Below are 16,939 nucleotides of genomic sequence, written 5' to 3'. Positions count from 1 at the left end.
ACATGTGTGCAAATATGTTCACACACTTTTGCCAAAACCTGCATCCACACATCAGTCTATATATGCATGCACGTTTGTTCATGCACACATACACATGCTCTTGCTCAAATGCACACACACACTTGCACACACACGCACTTGTCCAAAATGCACACCCCAAATCCAAACATGTGCATGCTTGCCCATACAGACTCATTCAGGTAAAGCTGTGCACTATAAATTCTCAAAACACAAAATTGCAAAAAAAAAAATCAGCTGTTGTATATTTTTGTGAAGAGAATGGTAAATATGTTGCATAGTTATTACATATTGTTGTTACAGTTCTCTCTGCAACAAGAGTTTCAGTCTATCGCTACACACTCTGTTGTGTGTGTGTGTAATTGTGCCAACTATTTCTTACAGTAACTTCAGCAACAGTTGAATATTTCTCAGTGCTTTGAGGGAAGATAGAGAGAGAGAGAGAGAGAGAGAGAAAACACTCGCACAAAACAAAGCATAAGATAAGAAAGCTCTTAATAAATTTGTACTGGCTCTGTGAAACCTGGAATAACTCTAATACTTTGGGGTGAAGGAATAGAGTGGGGGAGAGAGACATTGTAGGAGAAAGAAAGATTGGTTATCGAATAACTGTAACTCTGTCCTCTATGCATGATATTGTTTTGTTTTGTTTTGTTTTTACTCTGACTTAATTAAGGTATGTCATGGAACAACTGTGCCAGCCAAGCCAATGTTACAAGTAACATATGCGTTCTGAATCAAGAGCATTTATTCTTGCTGTGTGTGTGTGTGTGTGTGTTGTCTTGCTGTTTTGCTTTCTCTTTAGATTTGCAATAACTTTGTCTATTTATAATACATCTATCAAGAATGCTACAAAGGTGACAGAATTTCCTCCTAGCTGCCTATTCTTAGCTGGGTTTTTTTTTTCTTTTTTATATGTTTTCTTTTCATTTATTTTGCATTTCTAATATTGGGAAAACCGTCAAAGTTGTGTGTAGCCTCGGTTTTTGGGCCTCTCTCACTTTTTCTTGCTATTCTCTCTCAGTGTGTGATATACATATATATATGTATATATATATATACATACACACACACATACACACACACACACATGATAACATAAATACATATATGTACTTACATACATCATACATACATTATATATATACACATCATCATCATCATCACGTTAAACGATGATGATGATGATGTATATATATATATAATGTATGTATGATGTAAGTACTTATATGTATTTATGCAATCGTGTGTGTGTGTGTGTATATATATACACACAATGCATATTCAAGGAGCATCTTTGCTTAGTAGCTAATTATGTCTATTAAAATTGCTGTGGGTAATCAATTGTAACCACTGAAATTTTTGTGATATTCAGCAATATATTGCTCTTTATACCCCCTTCTCTCCCTCCCCCTCTCTCTCTCTCTCTCCTCTCTCTCTCTCTCTCTCTCTCTCATCATTTTATTTCCTTCTTGCCTTCTTGGCCACTAGAATATTATTGCAGTTTTTCATGTGATTATCATGTGCATTTTTCAACTATTGTCGTATTAGGAAATGGTTTAACCTGAAAATTATATGAGCCTATTAAGAACAACCCAAAATGATGTCTTATGCTATTTGATCTTCCATTACTGTTTGGATTTTGGTAAATCAGTTTTGAAAAACCAGGATCGATGTTGATGCCATGTAACTCTTGGTAAATTAAATGCTGTGGGTTCAGAGTAAATGTCATAAAGGCTTTTGTTGTATCAAAAGACGAATGGAGATTCTTTAAATCTAGGTGTTAGGAAAGTGGTCATTATTGACTGATAGTGACATGTGTGGTTATTCCAGGTGGTGATAAACACCTGGAATGATTTTGGACATTAAGGGTGCTGAATTATTAACGAACTGACTTTGGAAATGAGTGGTACTTTAAGGCTAAAATTCATTCATTTCTATCCAAATATCAAAGCAGTATCTAGTATTCATCAAATATAAGTTACATATATTCCAACTATATCAATATAATATGATTGAATTTTTATTCAATCATATTATTCAACATGACTTGCAGAAAATACAAATTATAATTTTTGGTAGATATTTGCATCATTCCTGGAATAACCGCGAAATTGAATTTCACTCATCAATGATGTATGAAGTTTACTGACCGTACTTTAATCCATTCTAATCAACTGCATATTTACCTAATCTGATGCATATATTGTAATCAACTGCTTGCTTGTAAAGGTACATAAAATTTCAGAACAATATATAGTGTATAAGATTAATTATAAAATTGGTTATGACTACATATTTAGGTTATAAAAAGGTGTGTTTGATTGTAGTGTCAGAAATAACTGCTTTAAATACAGTAATTGGGAAAAATAACGATTAGAGAGTTAGCTCACATTTGTGTCAGGCCAAGCAAATGGGGGAGACACTTTTGAATGTCTCTGGATTCTCGGTCATCTGCAGTCATAACCATTATTTGTTGGACCTGTAGATATAACTAGCACTATGACCTGGCAATGCCGGGTCATAGTGCTAGTGCATGCATATACAGCTGCGTGTGTGCGCACATACACGCGAGTACTGTCCAAATCTCTGACCAATCACATACAGCTCGCTGGCATTCAATTGGCGTATCAAGTTTTGGGCATTTTGATTGGGTTTTGGATAGAAAATTCACAAAAATGTTACTTCTATTGATTTTTTTAATGGCTTTGCTGGGTGACTGGGGAAATGTAAAGATGTGCACGACCACCCTTGGACGGTTTTGAATGGCCATAGAAAGTGCGAGCCTTCTAATTGAAAAATTGTGGATTTGTATAAAGGACACACACAGACATTTTGCCGTTTATATATATAGAGATAATTAACTGTAAAAATGGACACAAAGTAGTTTGGAAATTGAGATTGATTATTTAATCCTTTTATTAACATATTTTTGTTAAAATATGTTGCTTTTGATTCACATAATTTTTTAAATAATTTAAAAAATTAATAGGAAAAGCTTTGTCATCAGTAAGCTGGTTCTTGAAACCAAAATTAACATGAAATTTTGATGGAAAGTTTTAATTTAGATCACTTTAGAGCAAGAAGTTTGTGTCATAGAAGCTGGAGTGGTCTTAGGTAGGTTGGTATCAAACAGGCTAATTAATAAAGAGGCACGGGTCATTATTTTCATGCAGTAATAAAAAGAAAAAGGTGGGTTTTATTATATACAGTGTTTTTAATATCCAACAACCATTTTCTTTTTTTTTTTTCGCAACTCCAGAAATAGCTTAAACTGGTACTCCATCAGTTACAACAACGAGGATTCAGTTGATCCGATCAGCAGAACAGCCTGCTCGTGAAATTATCATGCATGTGACTGAGCACTCCACAGACTTGAATAGCCTTAACAAAGTTTTCAGAGAGATTCAGTGTGACAAGGCTGGCTCTTTGAATTACAGATACTACAAATTTTTGCTAGCTGAGTGGACTGAAGCAACATAGAATAAAGTGTCTTGCTCAAGGACACAACGCCTCACTGGGAATTGAACCCCAACTTTGCAATCAAGAGCTGAATACTCTAACCACTAAACTTTGTGCCTTCAGAAATAACTACTGTAAGGTTAAATGATGTGTTGAAGAGCAAAAGCAAAACGTTGGAAATATAATTTCAATTCAGAGTTTAGCTTATGACAATCTATAATTTGTTTCCTAACTCTGAACTATTGATCCAAATCAACAACGGTGTGCTGAAAGATCCAACAAATGGTAATCCAAATAATACAGAGTTTCAGTGGTAATCTGGGTGGAGTTCAGGGATAAAGGTAATCCTTGAAGGTGACAGTGGTCCAAGAAGTAGGGCAGAAGGGAGATGAGAGTTTGAGGGGAGGAACAGGTTCAATCAGGCAGGAATGCATACAGGTATGCATTGACTGGAGTTATCATTGTGGATCACTTGTACTGGTGCATCCCTTGAGCAGATTTGACATAGACACTCAAAATCCTTAACAATAACTCACAACTCCAACTTACAAGACATCGAAGATAGTCTTTGTTGTAATGAAGTTAACCTGTATTCGAATAACATTCTCTCCATCTTTCTTGTGTGACCCACTGTTTGTTGTGAATTAGTTAAGTACTAAACACATAGTACTGGATACAAGTACTATTGATTTAAAACAAACAAAAAAAGACACTAAAAGATTTGTTAAGGGGTTTATTTAACTGCTTTATTGAGCTTATTAAATACCCCACCCTACCTCCACCATTGCTTGTGTTTCCTTAGATTGTGATGGTAGTTGTTTCGCCCAAGGTCAACTATGATCAATGCCATTCCAACCATAGCCTTCCTGTCCTTTTTTTAAATCAGGCTTTTTATTTTTCTATTTTAATGTATAGTAAGCCTTGAAAGAGATTTGGCTATTATTTCCAGCAGGTCTAATAGACCATATAAAGGCCTTCCTATTAAGTTTTATTAGAAAATTGTGATAGGCCCTCTTATGATGTAATTTTGAGTCTGTCAGCAAATGATATAAGACAGGGAAAAATTATGACTCAAAACCAGCATATTTTATTTGATAATCACCAAACATTTCCAGTAATCCACAGATGGATTACTAAAACTTGATGATAAAAGCTTATGCTTTCTACTCAGACTCGGTTGATGTGGATTTTTCCACTTTAATACACAAGGGATAAATGAATTATTTATTGGAGTATTAATGTTTGGGATTGGCTTATATTAATACTGATATATAATTTTTTTTCTTCTTCTTTTCACAGGAGAGCTTTAGAAGAACGCGGAACAATGAATTTCGGATATTCACGGTAAATATCATGTTTAGAGTTATTTTGTTAATGTTGGTTGTCTTTTAATTGATATTTTGTTAATGAGGATGTTTATTACACCAAGCTTGTGGTTGTCACACCTGTGACAGTTTCTTCCATTTTAAGAAATTGAGAATATCTATCTTATTTCTTATGCTGACCCTATCTTATTATTGACACACACAGAAAAGACATTTACAGCAATTATGCCTTATATTATCCCCAGGTGAGGCCAGTCAAATAATGCTGGGATTTTTCTTTTATCTCTTACTTGTTTCAGTCACTGGTTTGCAGCCATGCTGGGGCACTACCTTGAAGAATTTAGTTGAACAAATCAACCCTAGTATATATTTTTATTGCTCAAGTCTGGTACTTATTAAATTGATCTCTTTGCCAAACTGCTAAGTTATGGGGATCAAAACAAACCAACACGCGCGCATGCACACACTCACACACACATGATAAGCTTTGAATTTCTGGTAACCAGATCCATTCACAAAGGCTTTGGTCAACCCAATTCCCAACAAATATCATCTAGACTTTCAATGATTTTGGGGGGAAATATTTTGGTCTAGCAAATCTCTCCTTATCTCCTTCAGTGAGGATTACATTGTTCTTGGGCAAGAAAAATCTCAGTCCATCATCTAAAGCTAAATCCAGTTTTAAATAAATAAAAATACAGATTTGTCTCGATTTTATGAAAATAGACAAACATTCAGATGACAGGTCAAATTTGTTTATGTGGGGTAACTTTATATTTAGGCATGGAACGTGCATTTTCCTGCAATTCAGACCCCCTCATGGTCCCAACAGACAAAATGGGAGGAAAAGTGTTGCCCCAGAAGATGGCTATAATTAAGGACACTTGTCCAAGGTGCCACACAGTGAGACTGAATGAATCTGAAACCATGTAATTGGGGAGCAACCCTCTTTCCACCATTGCATGTCTTCCTTTGTGACAAAGTACAATGCATATAATATACATGTTTCTCTTTAAAACTTATTCAGTACTGGCTATTTTATTTTATGTAGTAAACTTTTAAATTAAAAGTTAGTGTTCCATAATATTTCAACTCTTTTGTTACCATATTTTTGCTGAAATTCAGGCTTTGTTTAAAAAAAAATAATTTAGTGAAATAACTGTATTAAGTTAGTGTTTTGATCATTAATTTACATAAAATTTTGATAAAAAATATTAATTTTGATTACTTTTAAGCAAGCAGTTTGTATCATAGGGCTAAGGGTAATTTCAGGTAGGTTGCTTTCAAAAGGGCTTATATTGTGTTCACTGTGCTGTAGATAGAAAACAGTTTGAAATTTACTGCACACAGTCTTGTGAACCAGATGTGGAGGTAGCTTCTATGCTGTAATTGTTCAGGGTATTCAATAGAGCAGTATCAAATCTCTCTTCGTAAGCTACCGAGGTAGCATCTGTATAACAACTTCATTGACTTGAAGCAGCAATTTAATCTCCTTCAAACCACATTCTAATATTTTAACCCTTTAGCATTTAAACTGGCCTTTATCATGCCCGAATATCCTACTTGTTTTATGTCCAAACTGGCCAGATCTGACCTCACAGATTTACTCCACAATCACATCATCAAAATCTCAAAGCTACAAGATACTACATGATAAACCCTTTAGCATTTAAACAGGTCATATCCAGCCAAAATTTTCTATCCATTTTGTGTTGAAACCAGCTAGACCTGGCCTCTCACACCTACCCTACAATTTGACATAACCAATCACATCTTCGAAATCTCAGTTACAAGATAATGCATAATTAATTCAAAACAATGTGAATAAATATTACATTTGACAGAGTAATCTGAATGCTAAAGAGTTAAAAGAGGAAGACACATTGACTATTGTAGTCCCAGTTATGCAAAAGCAAAATATGATCTTCACAGCTAGAATTACTTCAAACTTATATTCCTTTACTCAAGACTAACCTTGGGTGAAACAGCAGGTCTGTTATCATTAGAATTGGAACTACATGTTTTTAAGTTTCAAAACTGTGATATTTTATAAAGTTTAAAAAATGGGATTTTACTGAGTAGAATGCTGATCAGATGCTGAAATTGATCGAGAATTGCATCTGTGATCCTCTATTAACCCTTTTGTTACCAACCTGGCTGAAACCGGCTCTGGCTCTGAGTACAAATGTCTTGTTTTCATAAGTTTTGAATTAAAATCTGCTGCCAAACCTTAGTCTCAATTTATGTTCCTAACACTAGCTGAATGGTAACTAAGTTATTTTACTAAATTCTTTGTTATCATCATCATCATCATCATCATTTAGCGTCCGTTTTCCATGCTAGCATGGGTTGGACGGTTCTACTGGGGTCTGTGAAGCCAGAAGGCTTCATCAGGCCCAGTCAAATCTGGCAGTGTTTCTACGGCTGGATGCCCTTCCTAACGCCAACCACTCCGTGATATTTAAAGTAATTGAAAGAAACAGAGAGCATCTCAACAGAAATACAGCAATGAAAGGGTTAATGTATCTCGAGTATTGGATCTAATGGTCACTGAAACATTTAAGAACTCTGCACATTCAATGTTTCTACCAGAGATTTATTCTCTCTCATTACTCACAATGGTCTTTCACCCCTGACAACTTCAGTGAGAGTAGTGTTGCCACACCTGACAACAGCAAAGTGTTCACTTGTGTCTGGAATGAGAGCCTCTTTTTTGCTTTTTGTTTTTTTGTCCCTTCATCCTCTTTTTATGATAAGAAAACATTTTGAATGTTCTCATTACTATATTTCTGTTGAAACAAACTGCTTTTGTTTCAATTTGTTTGAAGAATAATGAAGGAATTATTAAAATAATTTTCATTATTAAATGGTGTTTAGAACATAGGCACAAAGATTTTGATGGAAGGTTTTAATTTTAATTGAAAACAAGAAGTTTGTTTCATAGTATGAGGAGGATGAGTGTTTCAGGAAAGGGTTAAAATGGAGCTTGTGCCGACAGACATACTTATCCCATACCCTATTAACTTTAGTGTACTTTAAGGTTCATTAATGGCCCCCACAACCTTCCTTCTGTACATTAATAACATATTTATTGTCATTTATATTAGCACACATTTCTAGTACAACAATATTCTTTTCCACTCCTTAAGTTCTTCACTTTCTATAGAGCTCAGGCCATCAACAACTTTTCTCCACCATTCTCAAATCTGAGCTATTTGTTCTGCTTCTCTCTAGTTCAGTAGTTCTCAACCAGGATTTATATGACCCCAGGAGGGTGGGGACTTCCATGTAAGGTGTTTAGGGGTTGATGCAAGCAAAATTGAGGATTTACAGTAGTATATTAAGGGTTCATGAAAAAGTTTTGCTTCTGATGTATTTAATGTAAGAAAGCTAAGTTTCTTTCTCTAACATTTTACATAGTTCAACCTTCACAAGTTAATGTATGAAAAAACAAAATAGGAACTTTAAAAGAAGTATCTATAAGACTAATTTTTAAGCATCAAATGGCGGGGGGGGGGGCACCAGAGGTAAAATAGTAATCAAAGGTTGAACCACTGTTCTACTTGAATGCCTGCTTTTTCAGCTCTGCCTCGCTCTCCCTTTAGATTTTACTGCTCTGTCATGTTTCTGATAAAGAAGGCCTTCTTCTCTCTCAGGTCTTGTTGGTATGATTTTTATGACAATACTAATCGTTTCTAATTCAACACAGTGCCAAAACCTTGTATGGGAAGGGGGTTTGTCAATTAAGCCAACCTCAGTACTTGACCAATACTTTATTTTTTGAATCTAGAAAGAGAAAAAGAAAGCTTGACCTTCATTGGATTTGAACTTATCATCATTACAACCACCTTTGGTTATTATTCACAGTATGGTAGACTGGCGAAATTATAGAATAAAATGCTGTGTGGTATTTGTCCCAGCTCTTTACATTTCTGTGCTGAAATCCTTCCAGGTCAACTTTGCCTTTAAGTAGGGGGGCGGCTGATTCAATTATCTTCCTCTCTCTCCCCAAAGTTCATGGCATTTTGTCTGTTTAGCAACAGTTGTACTCCTGGGTCCATTGATTTTCTTATCACATTCTGTGTAGATTCACTTTGTTTCATCCTTTAGCTGTGGAGGCACATGGCCTAGTGGTTAGAGCTGCGGACTCGCGGTCGAGGGATCGTAGGTTCGAATCTCAGACCGGGCGATGTGTGTGTTTATGAGCGAAACACCTAAGCTCCACGCGGCTCCGGCAGAAGGTAATGGTGAGCTTCTGCTGACTCTTTCGTCACAACTTTCTCTCACTCTTTCCTCCTGCATCTTGTAACTCACCTGCTACAGACTGGTGTCCCGTCCAGGTGGGGAACCTATACGCCAAGAAACCGGGAAACCGGCCCTTATGAGCCAGGCATGGCTCGAGAAGGAACAAACAACAACAACAACATCCTTTAGCTACAATCTTCACTTCTTAAAATGTCCAAAGCAGAGTGGTTATCATAATGATTTTCAAAATGTCTTTCTAACTTGAGAACCATTTTGAAAAGAAAACAAAATATGTTACGACTTTCTGGAATGTTGTCAGACATAATTATTTTTCGTGTTATTATTTTTATTTTTTTTTTCATCAGTAGTTTTCATTTAATGTAATGTTTGTTATTGTAAAAAGTAAACATGCACCTTAGTAACATAAGCACTTCCTCGAGAGTTGTTTAGACTTGTTTGCCAATTGAGATGGTTAACATCTTTTTAGCAGTTTGACTATAAACATTATTTCTTTTATGAAATTAGTGTTTCAACAATGAAATTATAATTGAAGCTAATTACTACTATATAAACAAGTTTTATAATAATGTCTGCCACATAATACTTTGTACGTATGTGTATATCACACACGCACACACACGTTCATGCTCTTGCTGATACCAGATTTTTAGGCTTTTTATGTGTGAAGAGGAAATTGGTTTTTAAGATACTCAGCAGTAGTGTTTTCGCAATAACATTTCTCAGTCTCTTAAAATAAGTGCATGAGGTGAGAATATGTTTTCACTGAACACTAATTGAAGGGTTGTTGCTACTACCAAGATATATTTTAGTCTTGAAGCATTTGCTTCTCTGACATTATATTTCAACTGGGATGCTGCCAATAATACGGAGGGATATCTTGATATAACACCAACACCTCATAGCTTTTGTATTTTACTTGTTTCGGTCTTTGGACTGTGGCCATGCTGAGGCACCATCTTGAAGGGTTTGGCCAGAGAAATTGATCCCAGCATTTATTGTAAGCATGGTACTTATTCTATAGGTCTCTTTTTGCTGAACATATAAGTTATGAGGGTGTAAATAAACCAACAGATGTCAAGTGATGGGTTGGAGAACAAACCCCAAGCCACACACGCACACACAGATGTATACATATATGTATATATGTATGTGAGTGTGTGTATATATGTATGTATGTATATAGTGAAAAGGTTCAACGAAAAAATTCCAAGGAAAAACGCAGAAATTGTATGTTGGAAAAAATATACAAATAGGCACAGGTATGGCTGTGTGGTAAGTGGCTTGCTTACCAACCACATGGTTCCATGTTCAGTCCCACTGCATGGCACCTTGTGCAAGTGTCTTCTACTATAGCCTCAAGCCGACCAAAGCCTTGTGAGTGGATTTAGTCGATGGAAACTGAAAGAAGCCTGTTGTGTGTGTGTATTTTTATATAAGCTTAAAGCTTAAAGCTATCACCATGCAATGACTAAGAAAAATAGTCTAATAAAAGGGTATATAAGCACTCGACAGAAAAAAAGAAGGCTTTCCTATCCGCATGGGAGTCAAATCCACATCCCTTTATTAGACTTTTTTTCCTTAATCATGGCACAGTGGTCGCTTTAAGCTTATATAAAAAAAAATACCATTATTATTATTTATAGGATTGTAAAAATAGCACTGTATAAAAAACCGTTTGTACCGAAAGCCAATATATTTGTGTGTGTGTTTGTCCCTCCACCATCGCTTGATGACTAATGGGATGTGCTTATGGCCCCAAAATTTTGTGGTTCAGCAAAAGAGACCAATAGAATAAGTACTAGGCTTACAAAGAATAAGTCCTGGGGTCAGTTTCTTCAACTAAAGGTGGTGCTCCAGCATAGCTGCAGCCAAATGACTGAAACGCGTAAAAGAGTAAAATTAGATGCAGGCATAGCTGTGTGGTAAGAAGTTTGCTACCTAACCATTTGATTCCAGGTTCAGTCCTGCTGTGTGGCACCTTGGGCTGACCAAAGCCTTGTGAATGAATTTGGTAGACAGAATCTAAAAGAGCCTCATTGTAAATATACAAATATCTCTGTGTGTCTCTGTTTTCCCCCTACTACAGCTTGACAGCTGATGTTGATATGTTTATATCCCCATAGCTTAGCAGCTTGGCAAAAGAGACCAATAGAATAAGTACCAGTCTTTAAAAATAAGTACCAGGGTTGATTCATTTGACTAAAATTCTTCAAGGTGGTACCCCAGTATGGTTGCAGTCTAATGACTTAAACAAATGAAAGATAAGAATTTTCTGAAATAAAATTTACATAGCCAACTTGTTTCGCTTATGCTAGTCATGACCAACTATTTCGTCATGGTTAGCCAGGCAACTATGTAAATATTTTATTTCATAAAAGTATATTTTATTTCATGAAAGTATATTTTTTTTCCAACATAAAATTTTAGCATTTTCCTTTTTACACACACGCATGGATGCACACGCAATTGTCTGTAGTGGAAGATACTTGCTCAAGGTAGCATGCAGTGAGATTAAACCCAAGACCGCATGATTAGGAAAGACTTTTTACCACAGAGCCACACCTGGAAAATACTTTGGTAAAATACACTTTAAAGTTCTAAGTGAGAATCCAGAAAGGATTCTATAGGTTAAGAGGTATATGGAGGTGGGTGTAGAGTTGTGGTCTTCAAAACAGTGACTACTGCCTGTAAAACTTAGATATTCTTTTGTTACTAACTAAATTGCATTTCTATTCAACTATGATGTGTATCTTGACGCCAATACCTCTCTGCCAAAGGCATATGCATTTTTTATTAGATATAGCAATGGAGAGAGGGCATTTGAAAGCAAACAAAATTTGAATATAAATTATTAGCGCTTAGAATCACTATATATTACTTGAGCGGCAGTGTTTGATCAGATCAATCAACACTTAAGTTTTAGATGATCTAGCTGGATATCAGAAAGGTCAAGTGGTTTGGGTTTCAGCCAAACTGACTAAAGGGTGAGAGGTGTGTTTTGCATCAACTCTGTTATCAATGCTGCTATTGTTACTACTATTACTACTTTTAGCACCACCGTTACTAGGTGATTAAATTGATATAGGTACTGTATTTTAGAGAAGACAGTTTGATGTATTTTTTCTTATTTCCATGATTATAAAGTTTCAAACGTTAAAAGGGAAATCAACAAAATGTTTCAATAGTATCATACTGAGATTTGTTTTACTGACAAAAGAAATATTGCAGATATTGACTATGCACTCATTAAAACAAAATTATGAATATTATTAAGATAGCAAGCCGGTAGAATCATTAGGCGGCGAGCTGGCAGAATCGTTAGCACGCTGGGCGAAATGCTTAGCAGTATTTCGTCTGCCGCTACATTCTGAGTTCAAATTCTGCCGAGGTTGACTTTGCCTTTCATCCTTTTGGGGTCGATAAATTAAGTACCAGTTACGCACTGGGGTCGATGTAATCAACTTAATGTCCTTGTTTGTCCCCTCTATGTTTAGCCCCTTGTGGGCAATAAGGAAATAAGAATCATCAGCATGCTGGACATATGCTTAGCGGTATTTCATCAGTCTACGTTCTGAGTTCAAATTCTGTGATGGTTGACTTTACCTTTCATCCTTTTGGGGTCGATAAAATAAGTATCAATTGAGCACTGAAATCAGTGTAACTGTCTAACCCTCTCCCCAAAATTTCGGGCCTTGTGCCTGTAGTAGAAAGGATTATTATTTTTATTATTAAGATGGCAAGCTGGTAGAATCCTTTGCATGCTGGACAAATGCTTAGTAGCTTCTCTGCTGGTTTTACTATCCAAGTTCGTACTTTCCTTTTATTTTCGGTGTCAGAATAAGTACCGAATGAGCATTGGAATCAATATACTTCACTTGCTCCTTTGCCCTGAATTTCATGCCATGTGCCTATAGCAGAAAGTATTATTATTATTATTATTGTTATCATCATCATCATCATCATCATCAGACTGGTGGACAAAATAGCATTGGTCAAAATGCTTTGTGACCTTTATTCAGGTTTTGAGCTCAAATCATACCATGGTCAACTTTGTTTTTCATTCCCTGCAGGGTCAGTAAAGTGAAGTACCATCAAGTGCAGGAGGTGGTATAATCAACTATTCCTCTCTGTCAAATTTCAGGCCTTGATTCTGTGTTAGAAATAATAATATCATTATTAATACCAGCTGAATGGGGTTTATATATTCAACAAGTCCCCTCCCACCTGATTTTCAGGCCTTGTCCTTATAGTACAGTGGTTTCCAACCTTTTCACTACCAGAGACCTCTTTTATTTAAATGAGTTTTCCCAAGGACCCCTTTTAATATGCTCATCTTTATGTATGTATGTATGTGTGTGTGTGTGAAATTTTGAATTTAGTTTGCGGACCACAGGTTGGTAGCTGCTGCAATAGTAGAATGAATTATTATTATTATTATTATTATTAAAGTGGCAAGCTGGCAGAACTGTTACCATGTTGGGCAAAATGCTTAGTGGTACTTTGCCTGTTTTTATGTTCTGATTTAAAATTCCACTGAACTTTACCTTTCATCCTTTCAGGGTCAATGAAATAAGTACCAGTTATGAACTGGGGTCAGTGTAATCAGCTACCCCCTCCCTCCAAGTTTCAGGCCTTGTGCCTTTAGTAGGAAGGATTATCATTATTATTCAAGGTGATGATCTGGCAGAGTTGTTCACCTGCTGGGCGAAATGCATAGCAGTATTTCACCTATCTCTATGTTCTGGGTTCAAATTCTGCTACGGTCAACTTTGCCTCTTAGCCTTTTGCTATCAATAAATTAAGCATCAGTGAAAGACTAGGGTCAATGTAATCAACTAGTCCTCTCCCCAAAAATTTCCGATCTTTTACCTATAGTAGAAAGGATTAATATTATCATTATTCAATAGTCCTATTCTTATCACGTGCTTTCACTGCACCACCGAGCACAGCTTTGTGTGGCTTGGGTATGTGCTGTAGTTTGTTGTGGTGCTCTTATTTCCACTGTATTGAAAGTGTTTTACATAGGATGCATGCAGTGCTATTTTCTGTGTGTTGTATATACTTGTAAGTCCTGGTGTTTTTGTTATGTATATTATTATTATTACTATTATTATGGTAAAGGTGGCAAGCTGGCAGAATCATTACTGTATCAGACAAAAATTCTTAGCAACATTTCCTCCAACTTTTTACACTCTGAATTGAAATTCTGCCGAAGTTCAAACTGTGACTATTAGAAATCATTATTTCTATTATAATTTAAGAAAAAAAAATAAATGCAGAGAATTTACAGACTCACTGGAGCGTATGCAGAATGCTTTGTGACATTTAGCTGAGTTTGTATGATTACTGTTAAAACCGGCTGAGGTGAACTCTGCCTTAAATAAAGTAATTGTCCACAGTATTCAAGTTAATACAACCAACACTATGAGACTTCCAAATTTGAAGCCTTCTACTTGTGTAAGAAATCATTATTTTCAAAATTGTAATACATACATATATATATATATGTGTATATATATGTGTATATATATGTATATATATGTGTGTGTGTGTGTATGTTGAACAGTCAATGAAATGAGTGTCATTGCTTTTATTGTTATTGTTATGGACTGTATTTGTGTTGGAGAGAGAAGCTTTAGGTAAGCAGTCAACAAACAAGTTTCTATTATTAGATTTATAACTATTCTGTCATTTATTACTAAGCTAATAAAATTGAGAAAGGTTTCCAACTCAGGCAATCTTATTTCCTCTCTGTCCGTTCTGTTGCCATCAACAACTCTCATTATCATTATCTGCTAACATCCACTTTTCCTTGCCTGCATCTGTCAAATGGAATGCATCAAGACTCCTTTTCTGTGACTGGACGCCCTTTCTTGTTTCTTACCCTCACCTGTTTCCAAACAAGGTAATATTTCCCAACAGCCAAGCATGGCCCTCACCAATGAATAGAAACATAACAACATCACTTGTTTGTTTATAGCTGTCATGTGGTATCAAGTGATGGATACAGACGAACGCACAAACAGACATGCATGATTTCTCTCAGTTTCCACCTGGGGGCTTCAGCCTGGGACTATAGAAGACACTTGCTCAAGATCTGCATAGTGGAACTGAACCCAAGGCCATGTGGTTGGGAAACAAGCTTCTTAACCACACAGGTATGCCAGCTGTTGTATGTGTATTCACTTATACAACTACATTATGTGTTAACACACACACACACACACACACATGTGGTTTAGAAGTTCACTCTGAAACCACCTGGTTCGGCTCCGTTTCACTGCATGGTTCTTTGGGCAAACATCTTGTATTATTGCCTCGGTTTGTCCAATGTCTTGCAAATGAAATTTGATAGGCAGAAATTGCATTGGAGTACCATAAATCCTCAAGTATAATCCGCATTTTTTCCCCAAAATTTAATGGTCAAAATCGCTAGTGCGTACTATATACGAGGTTAAAAATTGAAAAATATTTTCTAAGCAATGTCCAAGTCTCTATTTGCTGCCCAGCAATGCTTATTCCGACACATTTTGTGATGTCGGGCGCAAAAATACCTTAAGCTAAGCCTGAAAGTAATGAAGTCATAAAAGAATCATCCATAACTTGCAGTAAGCAACATTTATTAAAATAAAAGTATTCCGAACACAGAATAACATGTAACAAAAACAATTTGCAAACATATTTACATTCCCATATAACAGTTAAGAACATCACCATTATTGTATTACGCATGACTCAAGTTAGAGAAGGGGTGCGTATTAGGTTTTTCAGAAGCACAGCCCCCTAAAAATCCCCTGCATATTATACTCAAGGGCGGACTATACTCGAGTATTTATGGTATTTTATGTATGTGAGCATGTGTGCCTTCACTGCTTCTGTAGTGATATTCATGGCTTCCACAAATAAAATGCTTGCAGCTATTTGAAATACAAAGCCGTAGGAAACAGTATCTTACTTGAAAACAAGCAAAGGTTTGGGACCAGGAATGGCATCTGACTATTGAGTCCTGCTTCAAGAAGTATCATCCATGCCATATCACCTGAATAGAAAAAGCAGGCAAAAAATCGATGTCATGACAATGACAACAACTCATCATCAACCTGTTGGGATCAGTGAACGAGTGGGATTAACATTAAGTGTTTGAATGAACGTCTGTATTCCTCTTGACCCACTTGTTACCGTATTTATGTTGGTTAAATTACACTTGAAAATGATGACAAATTTATTAAAGTATTAAGCTTGTGTTTCGAACATCAATTAACATGAAGTTTTAACGGAAGGTTTTAATTTAGATCAGTTCAAATTAGGGAGCTTGTATCAGAGAACTGGGCGTGGTCTGAGGCATGTCAATATCAAAAGGGTTAAACAAATTTAGGACCTTGTACAAAAATTTAAAACAGGAAAAAAAAAGAATTCTAACAACTAATTTGAAAATGTCTAATATTCAAATCAGTCTTCCTGATTTAGTTACTGTTATTTGTTCGCCATTAGACTGTGGCCATGCTGGAGCACTGCCTTTAAGGTTTTCAGTCAAACAAATCGACCCCAGGACTTATTCTTTGTAAGCCTAATACTTATTCTATCAGTCTCTCCTGCTAAACCCCTAAGCCACAAACACACACATGTAAGGTGGTCTTCTTTCAGTTTCCATCTACCAAATCCACTTGCAAGGCTTTGGTTGACACTTACCCAAGATGCCAAGCAGTGAGACTGAACCCAGCACCCTGTCGTTGGAAAGCAAGCTTCTTGCCACACAGCCACCCCTGCATCCATTATCAGTATCATTATCATCGTCATCACCTAACATCCCTCTTCCATGCTAGCATGAGTCGGACTGTTTGCAAAGATTTCCATGAACCAGAGGACTG

The 16,939-nt window shown here is 36.1% G+C and overlaps 1 protein-coding gene across 7 annotated transcripts in view; it reads left to right on the top strand.

Annotated features, from left to right (window-relative positions):
- Nucleotides 1-16,939, top strand: part of LOC115214162 (armadillo repeat protein deleted in velo-cardio-facial syndrome) — a 403,200-nt gene that overhangs the window by 231,733 nt on the left and 154,528 nt on the right. For all 7 annotated transcript variants that reach the window (XR_005000208.1, XR_005000209.1, XM_029783240.2 and 4 more), the window contains one exon: nucleotides 4,780-4,824. Coding sequence is in view for 5 of the 7 variants with exons in the window: in XM_029783240.2 (XP_029639100.1) it covers nucleotides 4,780-4,824 (45 nt within the window). In the remaining 2 variants the exon portion in view is untranslated. The remainder of the gene's footprint in view (nucleotides 1-4,779; nucleotides 4,825-16,939) is intronic.

Source organism: Octopus sinensis, linkage group LG7 (assembly GCF_006345805.1).
Source record: "Octopus sinensis linkage group LG7, ASM634580v1, whole genome shotgun sequence".
Taxonomy (NCBI): Eukaryota; Metazoa; Mollusca; class Cephalopoda; order Octopoda; family Octopodidae; genus Octopus; species Octopus sinensis.
This window is presented reverse-complemented; position numbering and strand designations above follow the sequence as displayed.